A 25,974-nucleotide genomic window follows, 5' to 3' on the forward strand; every position below is an offset into this window, starting at 1 on the left:
ACACACACATTTAATAGTGGCAGACATGCACACAAACATATAAAGTAGGCATTGCTGTCATGATTTCAGTTGTCCTTGATGTCCTTTGTTTTAAATGTATTATTAAAAATATATATTTTGCATTGTTTGCCTTTTTCTTCTGTCTTTTCCTTTTTTCTCTTTAGTTCATTCTCTTGGATGTTGGTGCATTGGGGGGGTTCTTGGGGGTGGGGAATGGAATTAATTGTATTTTGTATTTTTTTTTCTTCCGGGGGGGACTGTGGGGGGATCTGGGATGTTTCGGGTTTCACAAGATTGTGATCATGAAAAAGGAAACTATGACATATTTTATATCGCTATCATGCACACGCACCCTCACACATAAGGATGGCTCTGTTGCAGAAAGACTGATACATGTTTGATAGTGTCTTGAAGCTGTATTGTTTGTCCTTCATGTTCCAATAGTTCTGTTACCCCGTGTTTTTTTATAAACATTAACAAAAAAAAGGAAGTTATTAAATGCATTAACATTCCAGTTATGTTGTCATTGTAAATTGTGTGTATTGGCTTAACCTTAACCAGAGCAAGGAGTTAAATCTCCTTCAGGCCATGACTGACTCCTTCCAACTACTGATGACATATAACTTGACAATTAAAAAAACTGTCAGTCTTGTGTTAAGAATTATAATTTTAAAACAATCATACAACAATGTGTAGCTTTTACAAAAGCACAATTGCAAAGTTAGTTTTCTATCCTGACAGTTGCAACTTTTCAAAGAGCCAAGCTTCACACAAAGTAATTGCCATTCTTTATTACACCAGGAACAAGCGCCTTAAGACTTTACGAATTAGCTGAACCCATAACCAAACTTATCTAAATAAATAAATCCGGTCTAACTAAACCATTCCTTTTTAAATTAAGCATGTGTCTCATGACAATAATACTGTGATTAAAGCTCATGAACAGATTTAACAAAAAAAATTGTTTGATATTTTTTTTTAAATTGAACCAGCAAACACTTAAGTGTAAACAAGCCTTATGTGGCACATGCGATGACCTAAACAAAACATTTATTGCATGATATAAAATCAATAATATGCTGAAGAAAAATATAAAACGCAACAAGTGTTGGTCCCATGTTTTATGAGCTGAAATAAAATCACTGAAATGTTCCATACGCACAAAAAAGCTTATTTCTTTCAAATTTTGGGCACAAATTTGTTTATATCCCTTTTAGAGAGCATTTTTCCTTTGCGACGATAATCCAGCCACCATCCAACAGGTGTGGCATATCAAGAAGTGGCAGGTAGCCTGGCGGTTAAGAGTGTTGGGCAAGTAATTGAAAGGTTGCTGGTTCGAATCCCAAGCAGACTAGGTGAGAGAGAGAAAATTTCGATGTGCCCTTGAGCAAGGCACTTAACTCTAATTGCACCTGTAAGTCACTCTGGATAAGAGCGTCTGCTAAATGACAAACGTAAATCTGATTAAACAGCATGAACATTACACAGGTGCACCCTGTGCCGGGGACAATAAAATGAAACTCTAAAATGTGCAGTTGTCACATGTCTCGAAGGACAGTGCAATTGGCATGCTGACTGCAGGAATGTCCACCAGAGCTGTTGCCAGAGAATTGAACGTTCATTTCTCTTCCATTTCTCCATCGTTTTAGAGAAGGTTCTCAAACCAGCCACCTGGACAGTTGATGAAACTGTGGGTTTGCACAACACTGTAGAGACCGTCTCATGGAAACTCATTTGCGTGCTCGTCATCCTAAATCAGGGTCTAGACCATTATCATAGAAACCCTAGTCCCACTCCTATTTGAATACCGCCCTAACAGATCCACAGATGACACAATCTTCATTGCACTCCACACTGCTCTTTCCCACTTAGACAAATGGAATACCAATGTGAGACTGCTATTCATTGACTACAGCTCAGCGTTCAACACCATAGTGCCCTCAAACCTCATCAATAAGCTAAAGGACCCTGGGACTAAACATCCCTCTGCAACTGGATTCCTGATGGTCCGCCCCCTGATGGTAAGGGTAGGCAACAACACATCCGCCACGCTGATCCTCAACACAGGAGCCCCTCAGGGGTGCGTGCTCTGTCCCCTCCTGTACTCCCTGTTCACTCATGACTGCACAGCCAGGCACGACTCCAACACCATCATTAAGTTTGCCGATGACAACAGTGGTAGGCTTGATCACCGACGAGAAAGCCTATAGTGACGTCAGAGACCTGGCCGTTTTGTGCTAAGACAAAAACCTCTCCCTCAACGTGACCAAGACAAAGGAGATTGTGGCCTACAGGAAAAAGAGGACCGATCACGCCCCCATTCTCATCGACGGGGCTGTAGTGGAACAGGTTGAACGCTTCAAGTTCTTTGGTGTCCACATCAACAACAAACTAACATGGTCCAAGCACACCAATACAGTCTTAAAGATGGCACGGCAAAACCTATTCCCCCTCAGGAAAGGTTTTACAGCTGCACCGTCGAGAGCATCTTGACTGGTTGCATCACTGCCTGTTATGGCAACTGCTCGGCTTCCGACCGCAAGGCACTACAGAGGGTAGTGCGTACGGCCCAGTACATCACTGGGGCCAAGCTTCCTGCCGTCCAGGACCTCCTATACCAGGCGGTGTCAGGGGAAGGCCCTAAAAATTGCCAACCTAGTCAGACTGTTCTCTCTGCTACCGCACGACAAGCGGTACCGGAGCGCAAAGTCTAGGTCCAAGAGGCTTCTTAACAGCTTCTACCCCCAAGCCATAAGACTCCTGAACATCTAATCAAATGGCTACCCAGACCTTTTACTTTGCTTTGCTTCCCCCTGCCCCCCGTTTTTGGTGTCGCTTCTGGTGGTTTGCTGACGCCAACGTTGTGAACAGAGTGCCCATGGTGGTGGGGTTATGGTGTGGCCAGGCATAAGCTACGGACAACAAACGATTACATTTTATCGATGGCAATTTGAACGCAGAGATATCGTGACGAGATTCTGAGGCCCACTGTCATGTAAATCAGCCGGCACCATCGCCTCATGTTTCAGCATGATAATACATGGCCCCATGTCGCAATTCCTGGAAGCTGAAAATGTTCCAGTTCTTACATGGCCTGCATACTCACCAGACATGTCACCCAATTGAGCAGGCTTGGGATGATCTGGATCAACATGTACGACAGTATGTTTCAGTTACTGCAAATATCCAGCAACTTCACACAGCCATTGAAGAGGAGTGGGACAACATTACACAATCAACAGCCTGATCAACTCTATGTGAAGGAGATGTTTCATGAAGCAAATTGTGGTCACACCAGATACTGACTGGTTTTCTGATCCAAGCCCCTACCTTTTATTTAAGTTATCTGTATTCCAAGTCATGTGAAATCCATAGATTAGGGCCTAATGAATTTATTTAAATTGACTGATTTCCGTTTATGAACTGTAACTAAGTAAAATCTTTGAAATTGTTGCATGTTACATTTATATTTTTATTCCTTGTATAAATCACATTAGGGAGATGGATAATTGGTTAAATCACACTTGTCAAAAGAACTTCACATTAAATATTTGTCAGAAGTGTTTCGTATGGAATTGAGCATATACTGGTAATCAATGTGTTGGGAGTTCAAGTATTGGGAGAGATAGGGGTTCAGGGTAGGTAGCTGGGAGTGTTTAGGAGAAGGCAGACGTGTGACCCCTGCAGATTCTGCCAAGCAGCAGAGGGAAGTCCTCGGGCAGGAGAGCGTGCTCTCTGCAGGTGGGACAGGTGCTCTGCTCCTTCAGCCATGACTTAATACACTAGAGAAAGAGACAGAGCGAAGGGAAGATGAAAAGACGTGATATAAATTGAGACTGACCAAAACAATCCTGAGTGCAAAGAACAGGAATTCCCAATTCTGGTGTTCTGCTAGGCCTAAATAACCACAGGGCCACAGATAAAAGCACTGGGCAAACTCAGCTGCAGAGTACTTATCGGTGTGATGAAGGTGGCCTTACCTCTCTGTGGAAGCTGTGTCTGCACTCCAACACACACAGGTCCTCCTTGGACATGTCTTCATGGCAGATGATACAGGGATCCTCCATATTCAGCTGTACAAGACACACACCAGAATCAATTAAAAAAAGATAAGTCATTAATGTCACATACATAAATTGAGTGAAATTACTATTGCAAGCTGTAAACCTAATAATGCAGTAATCAATATCAATGTAGTACTAAAAATAATAAAACATCGAACAAAAAAATAAGAACACGAGAAGCAAGCAAGCTATATACAGGGTCAGTTCCAACACCATATTTACAATGTGCAGGGATACTGGAGTGATAAAGGTAGATATGTACAGGGGTAAGGTGACTAGGCATCAGGATATGATAAAGTAACAGCAGCGTATATGATGATTGCATGTGTAAATGGACTGTGTGTTGGAGTGCCAGTGTGTGTGAGTATGTCAAGTTCTGTGAGTGAACAGAGGGCAAAAATAAGAACGAGGTCAACTAAGCTGTTCGAATACCCATACTGTATACTACATACTTAATGAGTATATACACTACATGCTATTAGCTCATTTTAGTAAACTAACGGTATCCTTTCAGTTGAGCCTACCTGTCTACCGGAAGTTGATGCTGTTGCTATGCAACCTCTTGCTAGCTTGTTAGCATAACATATCACTAGCTAGACATCATACGACTTTGGGTCTGTTCGTAAATTGTATCATCTTGAGTACCAGAGTGCACTCTGGGCGTTCGTAATTCAAAGCATTTTGCTCTTGGGTCGTTCATAGCGCACACTGGACGGTCTGGCCAAGGAGTAACATTGATCCGAGCGTTCAGACCCCACAACCGCAGATAAGCTAACTGGCTAACGTTGGCTAGCTTGCAAGCTACTTCGACAAATGAGAGAACACCTCCCTGGCCAATTTCCTCGCCCTTGCAGAGCGGAATAGGCTGTTTGTCGGTGACGGAGTTGCTAGCAACAATTTAATTACGCTTTGTTTGCAGACGTTTACTGACACCGGTTATATTTAACAGGCGTTGAGTTCGTAAATTTAATCACGAGAGTGCGCTGAAATCGGAGTAGATAGCCAGAGCGAATTAACAATATCTATTGAGAACGCACAACGACTATACCACTTACCTAACAATGACGTGAATAATCAAGTCAAACGTTGGGTAGTTAGATAGGATATAGTTAATATACTGTCAAGTCAGATGCATTAGTAGCCAACTAACGTTAACTAACATACCGGTACATAATGCTACAATGATATACTATGCGGTTCGTAAGGATAGCGTAGCTAACAAACTGACAGCCAACGTGTAACATATCTTAGTTTAAAAGTCATTTCTTTATTACATTGGTCGTTTTCTTAAAAATGTGACTTAACCTGTTGGGGATGGGGGCGCTGTTTAGACTATTTATGCTAATGTGGCTAATTTTTTAAACGGCTTCCCACAAAATCCTTGATCGTACAATATGCATATTATTATTATTATTGGATAGAAAACAGTCTATAGTTTCTATAGGAGTTGAAATTTTGTCTCTAAGTGGAACAGAGCCCATTCTACAGCAATTTCCCTGACATGGAGTCAGATTTGAGAAATGTTGGCCACTTTTCTGAAGTCATTTAAAAGGGCACTGTCGTTGCTATGACTATACGGACACTTCTTACGTCTTCCCCTGGATGCCTTTACGTGATGACGATTCCAACGGGCTCGATTGCTCGTTCACAGGCCCTACAAATGAAAAAAACCTTTAGCTAGCAAGTCTTTTCTTGCTGCGTAACGCGCGTGGAAGACACCGACCCTCTCCTGTTCCAAGCGTTAGTTTAGCCTGTTATATTTCTCCGGTCATCTTTTCACTCGTTATAGGAGTTAAAAACATCATAAGGTAGTTAATTTAAAGCGTTTTATAGCAATTTATATCCGTTTAGTGCGATTTTGGGACATTTATTTTTGCAACGATGTGAAAAGTTGGGCATGCTTTTCAGTTCATCCCGAACTCAGTTGACATTTCCACATGGCAAGAGGACAGCTTTCCACCAAAAGACGATTTCTCCCAAGAAAGGATCCTTTGCCCAAGATACTGATGGAAGAACAGCTCAAGGTAGGACATTTTTATTATGATAAATCGTGTTTCTGTCGAAACATTTTAGTGGCTTAGGACGCCATGTTTTTTGACGTAGCTTCGCTTGGCGCAAACTGTATTGAAAAGTAAGGATAAATTAAAAAATGTAATAACGCAATTGTATTAAGAATTAAATTGTCTATCAATCCCTGTCCACCCTATATTTTTTAGTCACGTTTATGAGTATTTATGTATAAGAGTAGATCACTGTCTAAGTTGCGCAAGGACATTTTCTTTACCAGCTTGTCTACATTTCACATTGTCTAACCATGATTTTGGTGGCTAAATATAAACATTTTCGATCAAACTGTATATGCATGTTGTAATGTGATGTTACAGGAGTGTCATCGGAAGAATTCTGAGAAGGTTAGTGAAAAAATTAATATCTTTTGGCGATGTTGACTTTTATCGCTCACTTTGGCTAGAATCAATGCTGGGCTGCTAATTGCTATGTGCTAAGCTAATATAACGATTTATTGTGTTTTCGCTGTAAGACACTTAGAAAATCTGAAATATTGTCTGTATTCACAGGATCTGTGTCTTTCGATTCGTGTATGCTGTGTATTTTTACGAAATGTTTGATGATTAGTAGTTAGGTAAACACGTTGCTCATTGTAATTATTCTAGTCCATTTGTGATGGTGGGTGCAATTGTAAACTATGCCATATACCTGAAATATGCACTTTTTTCTAACAAAACCTATCCCATACCATAAATATGTTATCAGACTGTCATCTAATGAGTTTTTTTGTTGGTTAGGGGCTATAAATATCTTAGTTTAGCCGAATTGGTGATGGCTACTGGTGTTGGTGGACAAATAAAAGATGGTGGATTATGCTAATGTGTTTTTAGGTAATAGATGTACATCTTTACATATTGTGTCTTCCCTGTAAAACATTTTAAAAATCGGAAATGTTGACTGGATTCATAAGATCTGTGTCTTTCATTAGCTGTATTGGACTTTAATGTGTGAAAGTTAAATATTTAAAAAAAATATTTTTTTTGAATTTCGCGGCACTGGTTTTTCAGTGGGGGGGGGGGGGGTGTGCCGCTAGCGCCACGCTGATCCTAGACAGGTTAATTAAAGCAATGAATTTGTATCCGCTCTCGGACTTCAGCTGCATATTTTCCGCCATATCCTTCAAAATCTGAAAATCACGCCCATTTTCTGAAGAATTGCTTTTTGGGCCCTAAAACTACAGAAGTGTAGAAGTGTCCACTGCTTGTATTCTTTGTATTTTGGCGAATTTAGTATGACATCCGGGAACTTTTAACATATTAACTATATCCATTCACAATGCACGTCAAATGGTACGATTAGTATGAGTATTCGAACATAGCTATATTCCGTGTAGCCATTTGTTAGCTATTTAGCAGTCATATGGCTTGGGGATAGAAGCTGTTCAGGAGCCTGTTGGTGTCAGACTTGATGCACTGGTAGTCCGGTACCTGAAAGCAGAGAGAACAGTCTGTCTTGGGTGGCTGGAGTCTAACGATTTTCCGGGCCTTCCTTTCACAACGCCTGATCGAGGTCCTGGGGCCGGATTCACAAAACATTACTCACGAAAAAACGTAAGAAGTTTATGGAAAATAAATAGGAAGTTCATAAGATAGTTCGTAAATGCAATTCCTCAAAATGTTATTAGGAACTTCGTAAATATCTTATTATGTGGCATTGACATTAGTGACGTGCTTGAAACCAATAAATAAGCCTGTGACAGGGATGATCGGATTTGGTTATTTTTCACACATAATAGCCATCAGACTAGCTATATCAAAATCAAAAATGGATAACCAAGAAAAGAGATGGTAGTCATGGTGGAGGAAATAGCAGCCAGGAAAAGGTTGCTGTTGGGGAGACTTGATAACTGCGGGGTCACTGCAGAGACCAAAAAGAAAGGATGGGCGAGAGTGGCCGAGTCCGTCTCTGCCGTCGGGGGTATGGCAAGGGACAGTGATGCCGTAAAAAAGAAGTGGTCGGCTAAGAACGGAGCTGAGAGACCATTCATGTGGACCAGCTGGAGGAGAAGGTGTTTTCCATCATAGAGATGGTGGTAGAGGGATTGCGCGACCGGTAAGTTAGTTAGCTAACATGTAAAGACATTGTAGCCAAAATAGCTAACGACATTAACTAAGTTAGCGCTATCTCGTCAATATGCAAAGAACTTGGCTAACTAACACTTCTAGAATATTGTAATATATTGTTAATTACTAGCTAGCTAGATAATGCGTGTTTAATTTGTATTCTTGCTGTATTTAAATATCCGGTAGCCAACTGTCTGTGGCGCAAGAAAGCGTTTATGGTTACAAAAGTATCCATTCTTCACAAGACAAGGGTTTAGTTGTCCTAAAGTTAACTTCTTATGGCTGCAGCCCGGCGTCGGTACACTTATGACAACAGCCACTTCAAGTGCAGGGCGCGAAATTCAAAATATATATATATTTTTTTTATATTTAACTTTCACACATTAACAAGTCCAATACAGCATACACATCTTGTGAATCCAGCCAACATGTCCGATTTTTTAAATGTTTTACAGGGAAGACACAATATGCAAATCTATTAGCTAACCACGTTAGCAAAAGACACCAGTTTTTTTACTCCACCAGTTTTTTTACTCCATCAGTAGCTATCACAAATTCGACCAAATAAAGATATAAATAGCCACTAACCAAGAAACAACTTCATCAGATGACAGTCTGATAACATATTTATTGTATAGCATATGTTTTGTTAGAAAAATTTGCATATTTCAGGTATAAATCATAGTTTACATTGCAGCTACAATCAGAAATTGCACCGAAAGCAGCCATAATAATTACAGGCACCAACATCAAATACCTAATTACTCATCATAAAACATTTCTGAAAAATACATAGTGTACAGCAAATGAAAGACAGGCATCCAGACAATATTTCCGATTTATTAAGTGTGTTACAGCGAAAACAAAATGTAGCGTTATATTAGCTTAGCACAATAGCCAGAAACACTTGGGCGCCGCGACTACGACAGATATATGAAATAACATCATAAATTGGGTCTTACTTTTGCTGATCTTTCATCAGAATGTTGAACAAGGTGTGTCCTTTGTCCAGATGAGTCGTTGTTTGGATTCAGAATGGCAACTTTCTCTCTCCATTTAGCAAGCGCGCTAGCCGGGTTGCACGGATCTCTCCATGTAAACAAACGGAAGAGAACGGAACACGGCAAAACTCCCGAAAAAAATTCAATTATCTGATTAAACTATATTGAAAAAACATACTTTACGATGATATGGTGACATGTATCAAATAAAATCAAAGCCGGAAATAATAGTCGCCTATAACGTCAGCAAAACAAAAGGCAACCCCACTGTCTAAATCGTGTTCTTCAGAGTACCGGAAATGGGGTACACGTCATTCCAAGAGGATTTATTCCATCCCAGATCGAGATAATCACCTCATTTCTTCTCTCACAGCCGTCTTGACACCCAGAGGAAGGTGTATGACGTGCATGTATACTAATAGCTCGTGCCCATTTATAGTCAGGAAGAGGAAGAGAGCATCGATTTCAGACTTTGAACTTCCGGGTCAGGAAAAGTGCTGCAGAATGAGTTCCGTTTCATTCAGAGAAATAATTCAAATGGTTTTAGAAACTAGAGAGTGTTTTCTATCCAATAGTAATAATAATATGCATATTGTACGAGCAAGAATTGAGTACGAGGCCGTTTGAAATGGACACATTTTATCAGGCTACTCAATACTGCCCCTTGCAGCCATAAGAAGTTAATTAAGGATTGGGGTCCCGCTAGCGGGACAACTTTTACGTTTTTCTTAAGTTTCTTCCTAAGAAAAAAGTTAAATGGGATTCTTGAAATAATACTTAGGATTTCTTCTTGGAAATGTACTTAACCTGTTTGGGCTGCAAGGGGCAGTATTGAGTAGCCAGATAAAAGGTGCCCATTTCAAACGGCCTCGTACTCAATTCTTGCTCGTACAATATGCATATTATTATTACTATTGGATAGAAAACACTATCTAGTTTCTAAAACCGCTTGAATTATTTTTCTGAGTGAAACAGAACTCATTCTGCAGCACACTTCCTGACCAGGAAGTGGAAAGTCTGAAATCGAGGCTCTATTCTTCTTCCTGCCTATAAATGGGCACGAGACCTATTAGTATACATGCACGTCATACACCTTCCCCTGGGTGTCAAGAGGCTGTGAGAGAAGAAATGAGGTGATTATCTTGGTCTGAGATGGAACACATCATCTTGGAATGACGTGTCCCCCATTTTCGGTACTCTGAAGAGCGCGAGGTGGACAGTGGGATTGCCTTTTGTTTAGCTGCCGTTATAGGCGACTACTATCTCCGGCTTTGAATTTATTTGATACATGTCACCATATCATCGTAAAGTATGTTTTTTCAATATAGTTTCATCAGATTATTGAAAATTTTTCGGGAGTTTTGCTGTGTTCCGTTCTCTTCGTTTGTTGACATGGAGAGATTCGAGCCACTTGGCTAGCGCGCTTGCTAAATGAAGAGGGAAAGTTGCCGTTCTAAATCCAAACAACGATTGTTCTGGACAAAGGACACCTTGTCCAACATTCTGATGGAAGATCAGCAAAAGTAAGAAACATTTTATGATGCTATTTCATATATCTGTCGTAGTCGTCGGCGCCCAAGTGTTTCTGGCTATTGTGGTAAGCTAATATAACGCTACATTTTTTTCCCGCTGTAAAACACTTAAGGTTTTGTGAATCCGGTGCCTGGATGGTAGGGGGCTCAGCCTCAGTGTCCGCACCACCATCTGAAGCGCCATGCGATCGAGGGCGGTTCGGTTGCCATACCAAGTAGTGATGCAGCCAGTCAAGATGTTGTCAATGGTGCAGTTGTAGAACTTCTTGAGGATTTGAGGGCCCATGCCAAAACTTTTCAGCCTCATGAGGGGTAAGAACCACTGTCGTGCATTCAAGACTGAGTGTCTGGACCATTTTAAGTCCTCAGTAAATTGGACACGCTAGTGGTGATTAGGGCTGTGGCGGTCATAAATTGTCAACCGGTGATTGTCAAGCAAATAACTGCCTTTCTCCCGGTAATTAATCGTTAATTAACAAATACGTTTAGCATCTCTTTGCCTACAAGCCACTGATGCTGACCTTTTTAAAATGTAGATGTTCCAAAGTCTAATAAATCCAGGTCTAAAGAAGCATGATATGAAGAAAATGTAGTCCATTTCAGAAGAACAGAATAGCGCACTGAGTTGTCCTTATGTTAGGCCCTGATCTGGCTATGCCGTATGGCTGTGAGCTACACTAGTTCATTTAGCAAACAAGATATACTTAGAATTATGTGGCATTATTTTATAGTATGAAGAATACAACTGAACATAGCTGAACTAAAGGATATTTTCTCCAAACGATTTCTGAGGGAGTGTGCACATGCGTGCATTAATACATTCTAAGGCTGCACATCGCGACTAAAGATGATTTGAAAAAAAGTTACCTTAAAAGGCATGAGCTCCACACCATTCATCAGTCTCTCATTCACAATTTGACAGCACTTCATAATATTCTCACCAGGCCTTGAATTTCCCTGTGGCATCCCCTTGTGTGGCCATAATGCCCCCTTAAATCCATGCCTTGTGGCCATTGTGCCCCTGGGCTGAATACAATAATTCCCTTCTCCTGGCTGCCAATCACCATGCTCTGAAGCACCGCTCACATGGCTCTCTCAGATATCTCAATTCTTATTAGCCATAGCCAGTCACGTGATCGGGTACTTCTCACAGGCATCTCAGCTCCAAATTAGGCTACAAATGAAGATAGACACATCAGGGACAACTTCACAACCTTATCGAATTCCCAGGTACATATTGAAGAACTCCACACATTTACTTTGATCAGCCACCAAGATGAGTAGGCCTAACAAACAGCAAAAGCACTAGCCCATGTCAATCTATCCCCCATAGTACAAAAGATTACCTATTCTATTGGTCAACTTGTCTTGTGCGAGACAAATATTCCAAAACATACTCTGGGAACAGTTGTGGGATGTGATAGATCCTAAATTAATACAACAACTCACATCGGGGAAAATTTTTTTTTAAAAAGCAATGTGGCTGATGCAACATATACCATTTAGCTTAACATTTTTGGATTAGGCTATTTCTTCACTTCTAAGCGCAGCAATGCGCACACCGCAGTACGCTATAAGCGTGAATGCGCTAAATCAATTAGCAGGAGAACACTGTTCTCAAAAGTGACCGCAAATGCAATTATGCATGCAATAAATTTTTATGGTGAAAATGATCTTCCCCAAACTTGAAACCCACGCACCACCTATGTATACCAGTTAGGCTCTACAGTCGTGGCCAAATGTTTTGAGAATGACACAAATATTAATTTTTAAAGTCTGCTGCCTCAGTTTGTATGATGGCAATTTGCATATACTCCAGAATGTTATGAAGAATGACCAGATGAATTGCAATTCATATGGTCAAAGTCCCTCTGACAAGCAAATGAACTGAATCCCCAAAAAACATTTCCACTGCATTTCAGCCCTGCCACAAAAGGACCAGCTGACATCATGTCAGTGATTCTCTCGTTAACACAGGTGTGAGTGTTGACGAGGACAAGGCTGGAGATCACTCTGTCATGCTGATTGAGTTTGACTAACAGACTGGAAGCTTCAAAAGGAGGGTGGTGCATGGAATCATTGTTCTTCCTCTGTCAAACATGGTTACCTGCAAACGCGTGCCATCGTCCTTGCTTTGCACAAAAAGGGCTTCACAGGCAAGGATATTGCTGCCAGTAAGATTGCACCTAAATCAACCATTTATCATCTCATCAAGAACTTCAAGGAGAGCGGTTAAATTGTTGTTAAGAAGGCTTCAGGTCACCCAAGAAAGTCCAGCAAGCGCCAGGACCGTCTCCTAAAGTTGACTCAGCTGCGGGATCGGGGCACCACCAGTACAGAGCTTGCTCAGGAATGGCAGCAGGCAGATGTGAGTGCATCTGCACGCACAGAGGCGAAGACTTTGAAGATGGCCTGGTGTCAAGAAGGGCAGCAAAGAAGCCACTTCTCTCCAGGAAAAAACATCAGGGACAGACTGATATTCTGCAAAAGGTACAGGGATTGGACTGCTGAGGACTGGGGTAAAGTCATTTTCTCTGATGAATCCCCTTTCCGATTGTTTGGGGCATCCGGAATAAAGCTTGTTCGGAGAAGACAAGGTGAGCGCTACCATCAGTCCTGTGTCATGCCAACAGTAAAGCATCCTGAGACCATTCATGTGTGGGGTTGCTTGTCAGCCAAGGGAGTGGGCTCACTCACAATTTTGCCTAAGAACACAGCCATGAATAAAGAATGGTACCAACACATCCACTGAGAGCAACTTCTCCCAACCATCGAGGAACAGTTTGGTGACGAACAATGCCTTTTCCAGCATAATGGAGCACCTTCCAATAAGGCAAAAGTGATAACTAAGTGGCTCGAGGAACAAAACATCAATATTTTGGGTTCATGGCCAGGAAACTCCCCAGACCTTAATCCTATTGAGAACTTGTGATCAATCCTCAAGAGGCGGGTGGACAAACAAAAACCCACAAATTCTGACAAACTCTAAGCATTGATTATGCAAGAAGGGGCTGCCATCAGTCAGGATGTGGCCCAGAAGTTAATGTACAGCATGCCAGGGCGGATTGCAGAGGTCTTGAAAAAGCATCAACTTCATGTAATTGTCAATAAAAGCCTTTGACACTTTCGAAATGCTTGTAATTATACTTCAGTATTCCATAGTAACATCTGACAAAAATATCTAAAGACACTGAAGCAGCGAACTTTGTGGAAATTAATATTTGTGTCATTCTCAACTTTTGGCCACGACTGTACACTTGTTGTAAAGCGAATTAATGTGCTTAATTTTAATAAGTTATTTGGCCACAAACCTTATCAAAATATATAGACCTATGGGCTAGACTACATGAGGTGCGTGTCTGATTAGAATTTTTTTGGGGGGGGAAAGCATGCACCGTTTCTTGCCTTACTGCACACACTGGGCATCATTCACAAGTGATATTATTGTCAACCATTAGACCATTCTTAACCTGGTCTTTAAAATGTGTGAAATTAGTTTTGATTTCTTAGTTTTAGTTTTGTATCTCACTGATCATCCCTAAAGCCAAAACCTCATTTGGACGCCTTTCCTTCCAGTTCTCTGCTGCCTGCGACTGGAACGAATTGCAAAAATCTCTGAAGTTGGAGACTTTTATCTCCCTCAACAACTTTAAAAATCTGCTATCCGAGCAGCTAACCGATCGCTGCAGCTGTACATAGTCCATCTGTAAACTACCCACCCAATTTACCTACCTCACCCCCCATACTGCTTTTATTTATTTACTTTTCTGCATTTTTGCACACCAGTATCTCTTCTTGCACATGATCATCTGATGATTTATCACTCCAGTGTTAATCTGCTAAATTGTAATTATTCGATTTATTGCCTACCTCATGCCTTTTGCACACATTGTATATAGATTCTCTTTTTTTTCTACCATGTTATTGACTTGTTTATTGTTTACTCCATGTGTAACTCTGTGTTGTCTGTTCACACTGCTATGCTTTATCTTGGCCAGGTCGCAGTTGCAAATGAGAACTTGTTCTCAACTAGCCTACCTGGTTAAATAAAGGTGAAATAAAAAATAAATTAAAAAATTCGAATGGACCATTATCATGCTCCTGTCTCAGAACAGGGAGGGGCAGGGTGGAAAAAAATACATGTCTTCTATACACTTAAACAGCGAATGGAGGATGTTTTCCCCATGGTTCATTTTCATGCCAGCCAGGTAGGCTATACTCTTGTTGTAAAGCAAAGCACTGTGCTTAATATTAGGAAAGTTGAGAAATAAACATAGTAGGCCTAGCTTACAGAAAGCTGATGGTCTCGATTAAAAAAAGAAGATCCCATAAACTCTTTGATGCGATTGCATAGCCTATAGAAATGTTGCTCAACATTAGCTCATGGGCTCTCAAAGTGTTTGATTTGCGTTGACATTTGCATTGATGTCAGAGTGATTAGAGGGACAATAGAGTACTGAGTACCAGGCAGTTAGCAAGTTGAGGCTATTAATGACCATCAGCAGCATCAGAGTGCAGTTTTGGAGAAGCCAAGTAATCGTGACTAAACAGTATTGTGGAAGTATTGTGGAATTCCAGTATTGTGGAATATCAGCTCCTTGGTCTTACGGACGTTGAGGAAGGAGGTTGTTGTCCTGGCACCATACTGCCAGGTCACTGACCTCCTTCCTGTATGCAGTCTCATCATAGGCGGTGATCAGGCCTACCACCGTCGTGTCGTAAGCAAACTTCATGATTGTACTCGAGTCGTGCGTGGCTGAACAGGGAGTTCTGGAATACCTTTCAGCCCCGCGAGTGTTGACCTGATTAAAGACCTTATTTTGGCCTCAGAGCAAGATCACCCAGTCCTCTGGGTCAGTGGGGGCTGTCATGCACAGTGTTCTTGTCAAAGCGAGCATAAAATGCATTGACTTCATCTGGTAGAGAGGAATCTTTGGGCAGATCACGGTTGTCGTCCTTTGCAATCCGTAATGGACGGTAGCCCCCGCCACATGCGGCAGGTGTTGGAGCCTGTGTAATAGGATTCCACCTTATTCCTATATTGTCCTTTTGCTCGTTTGATGACGACTCTGGAGGGCATAGTCGGACTTCTTGTACTTGTTCAGGTCTTCAGCAGTAGCCTCAGGGTTGTCTGTGATAGAACTGTGTGCGGTAGCCCTGTCCTTTAGCGCCAACCCCCAAAAATTCCCGGAAACAAGATAAGCATACTCCGGGTGCAAGTTTTCCTGCTTGTTTATAGCCTCGTACAGTTTAGTGCCAGCATATTATTTTTCTTGTCCAGAGGTGGAACGTATACAGTCACGATAACAGCTGGAAACTCCCTCGGTGAGGTAGAAGGGTCGCCATTTGACCATCAGGTATGCCAAGACAGGTCAACAATGGGTCAAGCCCTCCACTGCGCTCGAGTCAGCACACTGTTGTTGTTGACGAGGCAACCCCCCCCCCTCCCCTCTATTTCCCTGACTCCACTGTCCTGTCGGTGAATGGAGAATCCATCAAGTTGGATAGCCATTGGGGGTATCTTGTCCGAAAGCAATGTTTAAGAAAAGCTGAGAATATTGCAGTTACGAGAGTCCCGTTGGTAACAAATCTACACCCAGCAGTCATCCATCTTATCATAAAGAGACTGTACATCGCCAGGACCCCCCCCTTGCCTCCAATGCCGGCATCTCCTCTTGGTTCGCCCGAAAATTGGGTCAGAACTACAGAAAGAGCCCAGGGCAGATGAGTTGAATCCGGAATTGAGGTAAGAAACTGCCGATCTGATGTTCAAAAGTTCTTGTCGGTTATAAGAAATGATAGTGGATACATTGTAAAAATAAACACAGTTGGGTTGGAGCTCGCAAAAAAAAGGCAATACAGTTCAGCACCATCTTGTGTTCGCAAAGTCCTTGTAGTACACAACAACAAAGCCTACCATTTATACACTATTTAGGCTTCAACCTCTTCTGTGTCTGTACATCCAGCTTGTCTGACCAGAAGAGTTGAACCCTACTGTGAGTGAGTCAGTCAGTCAGTGTGAAGAGAAAGCTGAACTCACCGCCTTGGACTGGGAGTGTCTGTGGGCACCCACTCTCTTCCAGACGTGGGCAGGGGGAGGGGTTCCAGTAGAGCAGACTGAGGCGGGAGAGTCGGAATGTGAAGGGGTCCCATACGGCTGGGCCCCGGGGTCACCTTCACCCACACTGCTCAGCTGCTCCTGGACACGCACATACACACGTTACTCATACGGAAACCAACAGTTGTGGGTATTCTCTAACCTAGGAGTGAATGTGAAACCGAGGACGTGACACATTTTCAAATTGAGGCTTCCATTGCAAAATACTTGAATTGACATCCCTTGTAGTTCTACATCTTATAAATAGTATCCCTGACAGGAGGAGACAGAACTAGCGCAAGTATGAAGACATTTAGTGAAAGGTGTAGTATGGTTCTAGTCCTTAGTGCAGGTTACTTTGGGGTTCTTACCCTGGTGTTGTCCTGGTGGTCCAGGATGTGCTGGGCCACTCGGTTGATAACCTCCTCATAGGACAGGGAGGTCAGGCAGCCTCCGTTGGCTGTGCGCATCTCCCCAGTGAACTTGTACAGCAAGAGCCTGAAACGATAAACCAGTATTGAATACTAGAGCACTCGTACACCCATCATACGGTCTTTGCCATTTGTGTGCAAGCGTTACCTGCTATAGTGAGGGAACATGACGCTGAGGCGGTCCATGATTCTCTCGCACACATTGTTGGGCTGTGGGGCCTGTGGCCCAGGAGCCTGGTTCTGCTGGGGAGGCCTTGTGAAATGGCCGCTAGGATCATTAGCACTGCCGGGGGACAGTGCAACACTCTGAGCCATGGCTGAGGCCGGAGGGGCACTGGGCATCCCCGGGTGGCCTCTCATGTGCAGCAGGTGGCGAGGGAGCTGCTGGTGAGCCTGGGGTGGGAACAGCATCTGAGAGCGAGGGGGAACCAGTTAGTAAGACAGCTTGACAGAAGATGAGATTACGACAGAAATGTTCTGAACCACATTGACAAACTGACCAGGGGCAGATGTATAGCTTGCGGAGATGGAGCTTTGTGTACATATACACTGCTCAAAAAAATAAAGGGAACACTAAAATAACACATCCTAGATCTGAATGAATGAAATATTCTTATTAAATACTTTTTTCAAAAATTATCAATGGAAATCAAATTTATCAACCCATGGAGGTCTGGATTTGGAGTCACACTCAAAATTAAAGTGGAAAACCACACTACAGGCTGATCCAACTGATGTAATGTCCTTAAAACAAGTAAAATGAGGCTCAGTAGTGTGTGTGGCCTCCACGTGCCTGTATGACCTCCCTACAACGCCTGGGCATGCTCCTGATGAGGTGGCGGATGGTCTCCTGAGGGATCTCCTCCCAGACCTGGACTAAAGCATCCGCCAACTCCTGGACAGTCTGTGGTGCAACGTGGCGTTGGTGGATGGAGCGAGACATGATGTCCCAGATGTGCTCAATTGGATTCAGGTCTGGGGAACGGGCGGCCCAGTCCATAGCATCAATGCCTTCCTCTTGCAGGAACTGCTGATACACTCCAGCCACATGAGGTGTAGCATTGTCTTGCATTAGGAGGAACCCAGGACCAACCGCACCAGCATATGGTCTTCACAAGGGGTCTGAGGATCTCATCTCGGTACCTAATGGCAGTCAGGCTACCTCTGGCGAGCACATGGAGGGCTGTGCGGCCCCCCAAAGAAATGCCACCCCACATCATGACTGACCCACCGCCAAACCGGTCATGCTGGAGGATGTTGCAGGCAGCAGAACGTTCTCCACGGCATCTCCAGACTCTGTCACGTCTGTCACATGTGCTCAGTGTGAACCTGCTTTCATCTGTGGAGAGCACAGGGCGCCAGTGGCGAATTTGCCAATCTTGGTGTTCTCTAGCAAATGCCAAACGTCCTGCACGGTGTTGGGCTGTAAGCACAACCCCCACCTGTGGACATCGGGCCCTCATACCACCCTCATGGAGTCTGTTTCTGACCGTTTGAGCAGACACATGCACATTTGTGGCCTGCTGGAGGTCATTTTGCAGGGCTCTGGCAGTGCTCCTCCTGCTCCTCCTTGCACAAAGGCGGAGGTAGCGGTCCTGCTGCTGGGTTGTTGCCCTCCTACAGCCTCCTCCACGTCTCCTGATGTACTGGCCTGTCTCCTGGTAGCGCCTCCATGCACTGGACACTACGCTGACAGACACAGCAAACCTTCTTGCCACAGCTCGCATTGATGTGCCATCCTGCATGAGCTGCACTACCTGAGCCACTTGTGTGGGTTGTAGACTCCGTCTCATGCTACCACTAGAGTGAAAGCACCGCCAGCATTCAAAAGTGACCAAAACATCAGCCAGGAAGCATAGGAACTGAGAAGTGGTCTGTGGTCACCACCTGCAGAACCACTCCTTTATTGGGGGTGTCTTGCTAATCGCCTATAAGTTCCACCTGTTGTCTATTCCACTCTACATCCGGTTTGGAGCGAGCGGTCGCATTCGCATTCGCTCCGCAGGTAGTATAACTTTTCATTACATTTCATTATAGTACAACGGTTTGATTTGTCTAACCTTAGCAATTTCTTCTTAGCTAGCTACATAGCCGTCTTTGTATCAAAGATAATTGCGTAATTATCGTATTTCGTCGTCCTATCGTAGCCCACACTGCTATCTGCCCAGCAGCTAGCCAGCTAGTAAACGTCCACCGTCTACCGAATAGCAGCACTGTAGAAACTATTACACTCAACGGAACGACTTGATTAGTGTAGTGTTAGCTAGCTACATAATTGTCTTTGCTGTCTTCGTATCCAAGATAATTGGGTAGTTCAGAGTGTGTAGTTTTAGAGTGATTATCTTAATTTACCGAGGTTAGCTAGCCAGCTATTTGTCGTCCTTAACGTAGGAAACACTGCTAGCTAGCCAACAGCTAGCCAACGTCTACCGAATAGAACTTCCGCACTCAACAACCCGGTCGCATTCCGCTTGCTCCACAGGTAGTATCACATTTTCATTTCATTACAGTACAACGGTTTGATTTGTTTGATCGTAGCTAGCTACATAGCTAGCTACATAGCCGTCTTTGTATCAAAGATAATTGTGTAGTCTAGAGCGATTTTCTAGGTTAGCTAGCCAGCTATTGTCGTTCTTTTAACGCAGTGTAACGTAATCAACACTGCTAGCTAGCCAGCTAGCCACCGAATAGCAGCACTGTAGCAGCACTGTAGAAACTATTACACTCAACGGAACGACTTGATTAGTGTAGTGTCAACAACGCAGCCACTGCCAACTAGCCTACTTCAGCAGTACTGTATCAGTTTAATCATTTTAGTCAATAAGATTCTTGCTACGTAAGCTTAACTTTCTGAACATTCGAGACGTGTAGTCCACTTGTCATTCCAATCTCCTTTGCATTAGCGTAGCCTCTCCTGTAGCCTGTCAACTATGTGTCTGTCTATCCCTGTTCTCTCCTCTCTGCACAGACCATACAAACGCTTCACACCGCGTGGCCGCGGCCACCCTAATCTGGTGGTCCCAGCGCGCACCACCCACGTGGAGTTCCAGGTCTCCGGTAGCCTCTGGAACTGCCGATCTGCGGCCAACAAGGCAGAGTTCATCTCAGCCTATGCCTCCCTCCAGTCTCTCGACTTCTTGGCACTGACGGAAACATGGATCACCACAGATAACACTGCTACTCCTACTGCTCTCTCTTCGTCCGCCCACGTGTTCTCGCACACCCCGAGAGCAGCTGGTCAGCGGGGTGGTGGCACCGGGATCCTCATCTCTCCCAAGTGGTCATTCTCTCTTTCTCCCCTTACCCATCTGTCTATCGCCTCCTTTGAATTCCATGCTGTCACAGTTACCAGCCCTTTCAAGCTTAACATCCTTATCATTTATCGCCCTCCAGGTTCCCTCGGAGAGTTCATCAATGAGCTTGATGCCTTGATAAGCTCCTTTCCTGAGGACGGCTCACCTCTCACAGTTCTGGGCGACTTTAACCTCCCCACGTCTACCTCTGACTTATTCCTTTCTGCCTACTTCTTTCCACTCCTCTCCTCTTTTGACCTCACCCTCTCACCTTCCCCCCCTACTCACAAGGCAGGCAATACGCTTGACCTCATCTTTACTAGATGCTGTTCTTCCACTAACCACATTGCAACTCCCCTCCAAGTCTCCGACCACTACCTTGTATCCTTTTCCCTCTCGCTCTCATCCAACACTTCCCACACTGCCCCTACTCGGATGGTATCGCGCCGTCCCAACCTTCGCTCTCTCTCCCCCGCTACTCTCTCCTCTTCCATCCTATCATCTCTCCCCTCTGCTCAAACCTTCTCCAACCTATCTCCTGATTCTGCCTCCTCAACCCTCGCCTCCCTTTCTGCATCCTTTGACTCTCTATGTCCCCTATCCTCCAGGCCGGCTCGGTCCTCCCCTCCCGCTCCGTGGTTCGACGACTCATTGCGAGCTCACAGAACAGGGCTCCGGGCAGCCGAGCGGAAATGGAGGAAAACTCGCCTCCCTGCGGACCTGGCATCCTCTCACTCCCTCCTCTCTACATTTTCCTCTTCTGTCTCTGCTGCTAAAGCCACTTTCTACCACTCTAAATTCCAAGCATCTGCCTCTAACCCTAGGAAGCTCTTTGCCACCTTCTCCTCCCTCCTGAATCCTCCCCCCCCCCCCTCTGCAGATGACTTCGTCAACCATTTTGAAAAGAAGGTCGACGACATCCGATCCTCGTTTGCTAAGTCAAACGACATCGCTGGTTCTGCTCACACTGCCCTACCCTGTGCTCTGACCTCTTTCTCCCCTCTCTCTCCAGATGAAATCTTGCGTCTTGTGACGGCCGGCCGCCCAACAACCTGCCCGCTTGACCCTATCCCCTCCTCTCTTCTCCAGACCATTTCCGGAGACCTTCTCCCTTACCTCACCTCGCTCATCAACTCATCCCTGACCGCTGGCTACGTCCCTTCCGTCTTCAAGAGAGCGAGAGTTGCACCCCTTCTGAAAAAACCTACACTCGATCCCTCCGATGTCAACAACTACAGACCAGTATCCCTTCTTTCTTTTCTCTCCAAAACTCTTGAACGTGCCGTCCTTGGCCAGCTCTCCTGCTATCTCTCTCAGAATGACCTTCTTGATCCAAATCAGTCAGGTTTCATTCAACTGAGACTGCTCTTCTCTGTATCACGGAGGCGCTCCGCACTGCTAAAGCTAACTCTCTCTCCTCTGCTCTCATCCTTCTAGACCTATCGGCTGCCTTCGACACTGTGAACCATCAGATCCTCCTCTCCACCCTCTCCGAGTTGGGCATCTCCGGCGCGGCCCACGCTTGGATTGCGTCCTACCTGACAGGTCGCTCCTACCAGGTGGCGTGGCGAGAATCTGTCTCCTCACCACGCGCTCTCACCACTGGTGTCCCCCAGAGCTCTGTTCTAGGCCCTCTCCTATTCTCGCTATACACCAAGTCACTTGGCTCTGTCATAACCTCACATGGTCTCTCCTATCATTGCTATGCAGACGACACACAATTAATCTTCTCCTTTCCCCCTTCTGATGACCAGGTGGCGAATCGCATCTCTGCATGTCTGGCAGACATATCAGTGTGGATGACGGATCACCACCTCAAGCTGAACCTCGGCAAGACGGAGCTGCTCTTCCTCCCGGGGAAGGACTGCCCGTTCCATGATCTCGCCATCACGGTTGACAACTCCATTGTGTCCTCCTCCCAGAGCGCGACCGTATTTATGGTCAAAATAGCGCTTTTACTAAACCCCACGACATAAGCTAACTAACGTGCTGCTTTTGTCAGAATGGACAACAAAATAAAGACATCAGCAAATCTAAACCTTTGCTAAACTTAAAGTAGGCCTGGTTGTGCTGCATCTTACAGGTACAGGTGGGGGCCGGGGGGGGCTGGGTACAGTTACTGGGGGCAGAGTGCACAGCCTGGCCCCCCTCTTCACCTGCTTCTTATGATCCTGGTACTGCAGCTGTGGAGTACAACAAAACTGTCACACACATAAGCCTGTTCTATTCCAAGGTTTTTTGTAATAGTCACTAATGGAAATTGCAGCCAAATAGTTTAATCGTGTTAGTTTTTATGATTTACCTCAGTTGCACAGACTTTCTCCTCCGCTTCTTGAACACATGCTCCCCAGGCATCTGTGGCTGACTGCAGAATTTGGGTAGGTAATCTGAAGGGGGGGGGGGGGGGGGGGGGGGGGGGGGGGTGAAAGAGGCTGTGAAACGGACCTTGAACCAACAGGCACTTCGTCTCTACTGAAGTGTACTGCTAAGAAACTTTTAAACTGGTTCTGGAGACAACATACAACTGTGTGTACGGAGCCTCAGTCTACCCTATGGTTAATGTAACCAACACCTACCTGGGTGCCACTTCCTTGAGTTTGGCAAGGATGGCCCTGGCTTCCGACAGAGACCTGTAGAGGCAGCGCAGGCCAGCGCCACGCCGGTTCTCTAATATAGACAGCTAGGGGAAATTAAGTCAAATCGGTTAGAAAAGAATGTTACAGCTCTGATACGAGAAACTCACTCTTACTTCCCACGCTAACAAACACTTCTGCCTAAGAATTGAGGACCATGCAGGTATCTCTACATACAACCCACACACAGAGACATACCTCTGCTCCCTCAGACCTCCTGGTTGCCTTGGCACACAGGTCTCTGCACCTCTTAATCTCATCCTCAAGGCTCATCTTCTCAACAGCTGATTGGTTACTGTGGAAAGGAATCACTGCACATTTAGCACATCAGCAGCACAACTCAGAAGAGTTGGAGGCATGTTAACCTAAATGCCACTCATTAGGACGGATGTGAAATCACTGCACATGTTTAGAAACATGTCACAACTTACCTCAGTTCCAGGACATTATTCAGGTGAGTCTCATAGTCCTTGTTCTTCTCACAGATGCTCTTAGAAATGCTGTGGATGGTGAAAACAAAATGTTCAAAAAAATGTACATCTATCAATGACTCCAATGTCAATCATGTTACAGGTCCCTTTGATGTTCACCCATTTGAATATTCACAGGGCAGGGGTAGACTGCCTTGGTCATACCTCTCCTGTGACTCTGCCAGCTCCTTTATCTTCGTCTTTAAGGTATTCACTGTCTCCTGGTTCTCTTTCTTCTCCCGTTGATCTTTCTTGACCTCCTCCTCCAGCTTCTGCTGGAACAGGTCCAGCTCTTTATGGCTGATCTGGAACACAAAACACACCATCAGTCACCATACAAAGCATCATAGAGGAGCTCATATGCCCACACTAAAACAGCACATTGTTTCAATTGTCCTCTTCCAGACAGAAGTAGGGTGAAGTGTTGCCCATAGACACTGATCTTGGGTAAGTTTTGCATTTCCCAACTAATAGTTAAGGTTAGGATTGGGGAAGCTGATCCTAGATCTGTACTTTGGGAAACTTCACACCGGAGCCTTTCAGACACCAGTATGAGTACGGAGTTATTTTAGTGCCAGCAGAAATTGTTTTTGAATTTCTATTAGGATATTGATTTAAAATTTGTTTTATTTTTAATACAAAATTGAATCATTGAATTAATAAATTGAACTAGTATTTCATGATTTGAAATTGACTAATGAATATTGCATTCAATTGTAATAAAATAAATGTTATTGAATATTCAAGTTAAATATTTATACATTCAGTTTTAATATGGTAGATATTGCATTCATTTCATATCAAGTTTTTAAAGTTTCATATACACATAAGTATGACGACACCCCTTCAAATTAGTGGAATTGGTTATTTCAGCCACACCCGTTGCTGACCGGTGTATAAAATCGAGCACACAGCCATGCAATCTCTATAGACAAACATCGGCAGTAGAATGGCGTTACTGAAGCGCTCCGTGACTTTCAGCGTGGCATCGTCATAGGATGCCACCTTTCCAACAAGTCAGTTCGTCAAATTTCTGCCCTGCTAGAGCTGCCCCGGTCAACAGTAAGTGCTGTTATTGTGGAAAAGTCTAGGAACAACGACTCAGCCACGAATTGGTAGGCCACACAAGTTCACAGAACGGGACTGCCGAGTGCTGTGGCGCGTGGCTGAATGGAAGCAAATAACATTTTATTTGTCACTTGCGCCAAATACAACAGTAGACCTTACTGTGAAATGCTTACTTACGAGCCCTTAATTAACCATGTGCGGGGGTACAGGTTAGTCGAGGTAATGTGTACATGTAGGTAGGGGTAAAGTGACTATGCATAGATAATAAACAGCAAGTGGCAGCAGTGTAAAAACGGTGGGGGGGGGGGGGGGGCAGTGTAAGTTGTCCGGGTGGCCATTTGATTAATTGTTCAGCAGTCTTATGGCTTGGGGGTAGAAGCTGTTAAGGAGCCTTTGGACCGAGCCTTTGGACCAAGACTTGGCGCTCCGGTACCGCTTGCCATGCGGTAGCAGAGAGAACAGTCTATGACTTGGGTGACTGAAGTTGACAATTTTTTGGGCCTTCCTCTGACACCTAGTATATAGAAAGTTGGAACATTACTGCAAGTCCACACAGCAATGTTCCAACAACTAGTGAAGAGCCTTTCCAAAAGAGTGGAGGCTGTTATAGCAGCAAAGGAATGAGATGGACAAGCAGGTGTCCACATACTTTTGGTCATGTAGTGTATTAGAGGTTGGACGATTTCAAGTTTTAACAGATTGGTCATCGGCCTACATTGCAATCCATGAGGAAACTGCGTGGCAGGCTGACCACCTGTTACGCGAGTGCAGCGTGAAAAGGACCTTGTGGCTGCAGGGAGCCAAGGTAAGTTGCTAGGTAGCATTAAACTTATCTTATAAAAAATAATCAATCTTCACAATCACTAGTTAACTACACATGGTTGATGATATTACTAAGTTAACTAGCTTGTCGTGCGTTGCATATAATCAATGCGGTGCCTGTTAATTAATCATCAAATCACAGCCTACTTCAACTTGGCCAAACGGGTGATGATTTAACAAAAGCACATAGCTGAAAAAAAGCACAATCTTTGCATAAATGTACCTAACCATAAACATCAATGACTTTCTTAAAATCAATACACAGAAGTATATATTTTTTTAAACATGCATATTTAGCTAAGAAATTCATGTTAGCAGGCAATATTAACTAGGGAAATTGTGTCACCTTGCGTTCATTGCAAGCAGAGTCAGGGTTTGGGCCGCCTGGCTCGTTGCGAACTATGAACTAATTTGCCAGAATTTTACATAATTA

General features: G+C 44.0%; 1 protein-coding gene across 11 annotated transcripts in view; it reads right to left on the minus strand.

Annotated features, from left to right (window-relative positions):
- Positions 1 to 776: 776 nt before the first annotated feature.
- Positions 777 to 25,974, minus strand: part of LOC129868403 (E3 ubiquitin-protein ligase TTC3-like) — a 67,810-nt gene continuing 42,612 nt past the window's right edge. For 6 of the 11 annotated variants that reach the window (XM_055942361.1, XM_055942355.1, XM_055942356.1 and 3 more), the window contains 11 exons: positions 23,817 to 23,956; positions 23,613 to 23,681; positions 23,380 to 23,476; positions 23,125 to 23,228; positions 22,851 to 22,935; positions 22,630 to 22,749; positions 17,404 to 17,666; positions 17,196 to 17,322; positions 16,768 to 16,926; positions 3,981 to 4,073; positions 777 to 3,782 (listed from right to left, as the gene is read on the minus strand). In XM_055942361.1, the coding sequence (XP_055798336.1) occupies positions 3,657 to 3,782; positions 3,981 to 4,073; positions 16,768 to 16,926; positions 17,196 to 17,322; positions 17,404 to 17,666; positions 22,630 to 22,749; positions 22,851 to 22,935; positions 23,125 to 23,228; positions 23,380 to 23,476; positions 23,613 to 23,681; positions 23,817 to 23,956 (1,383 nt within the window). In that variant the 3' untranslated portion in view covers positions 777 to 3,656. Of the gene's footprint in view, positions 3,783 to 3,980; positions 4,074 to 7,172; positions 7,644 to 16,767; positions 16,927 to 17,195; positions 17,323 to 17,403; positions 17,667 to 22,629; positions 22,750 to 22,850; positions 22,936 to 23,124; positions 23,229 to 23,379; positions 23,477 to 23,612; positions 23,682 to 23,816; positions 23,957 to 25,974 lie in introns of those variants that run through there. The other 5 variants (XM_055942359.1, XM_055942354.1, XM_055942357.1 and 2 more) reach the window with 5 other exon arrangements.

This window comes from Salvelinus fontinalis, chromosome 13 (genome assembly GCF_029448725.1).
Source record: "Salvelinus fontinalis isolate EN_2023a chromosome 13, ASM2944872v1, whole genome shotgun sequence".
NCBI classification, from domain to species: Eukaryota; Metazoa; Chordata; class Actinopteri; order Salmoniformes; family Salmonidae; genus Salvelinus; species Salvelinus fontinalis.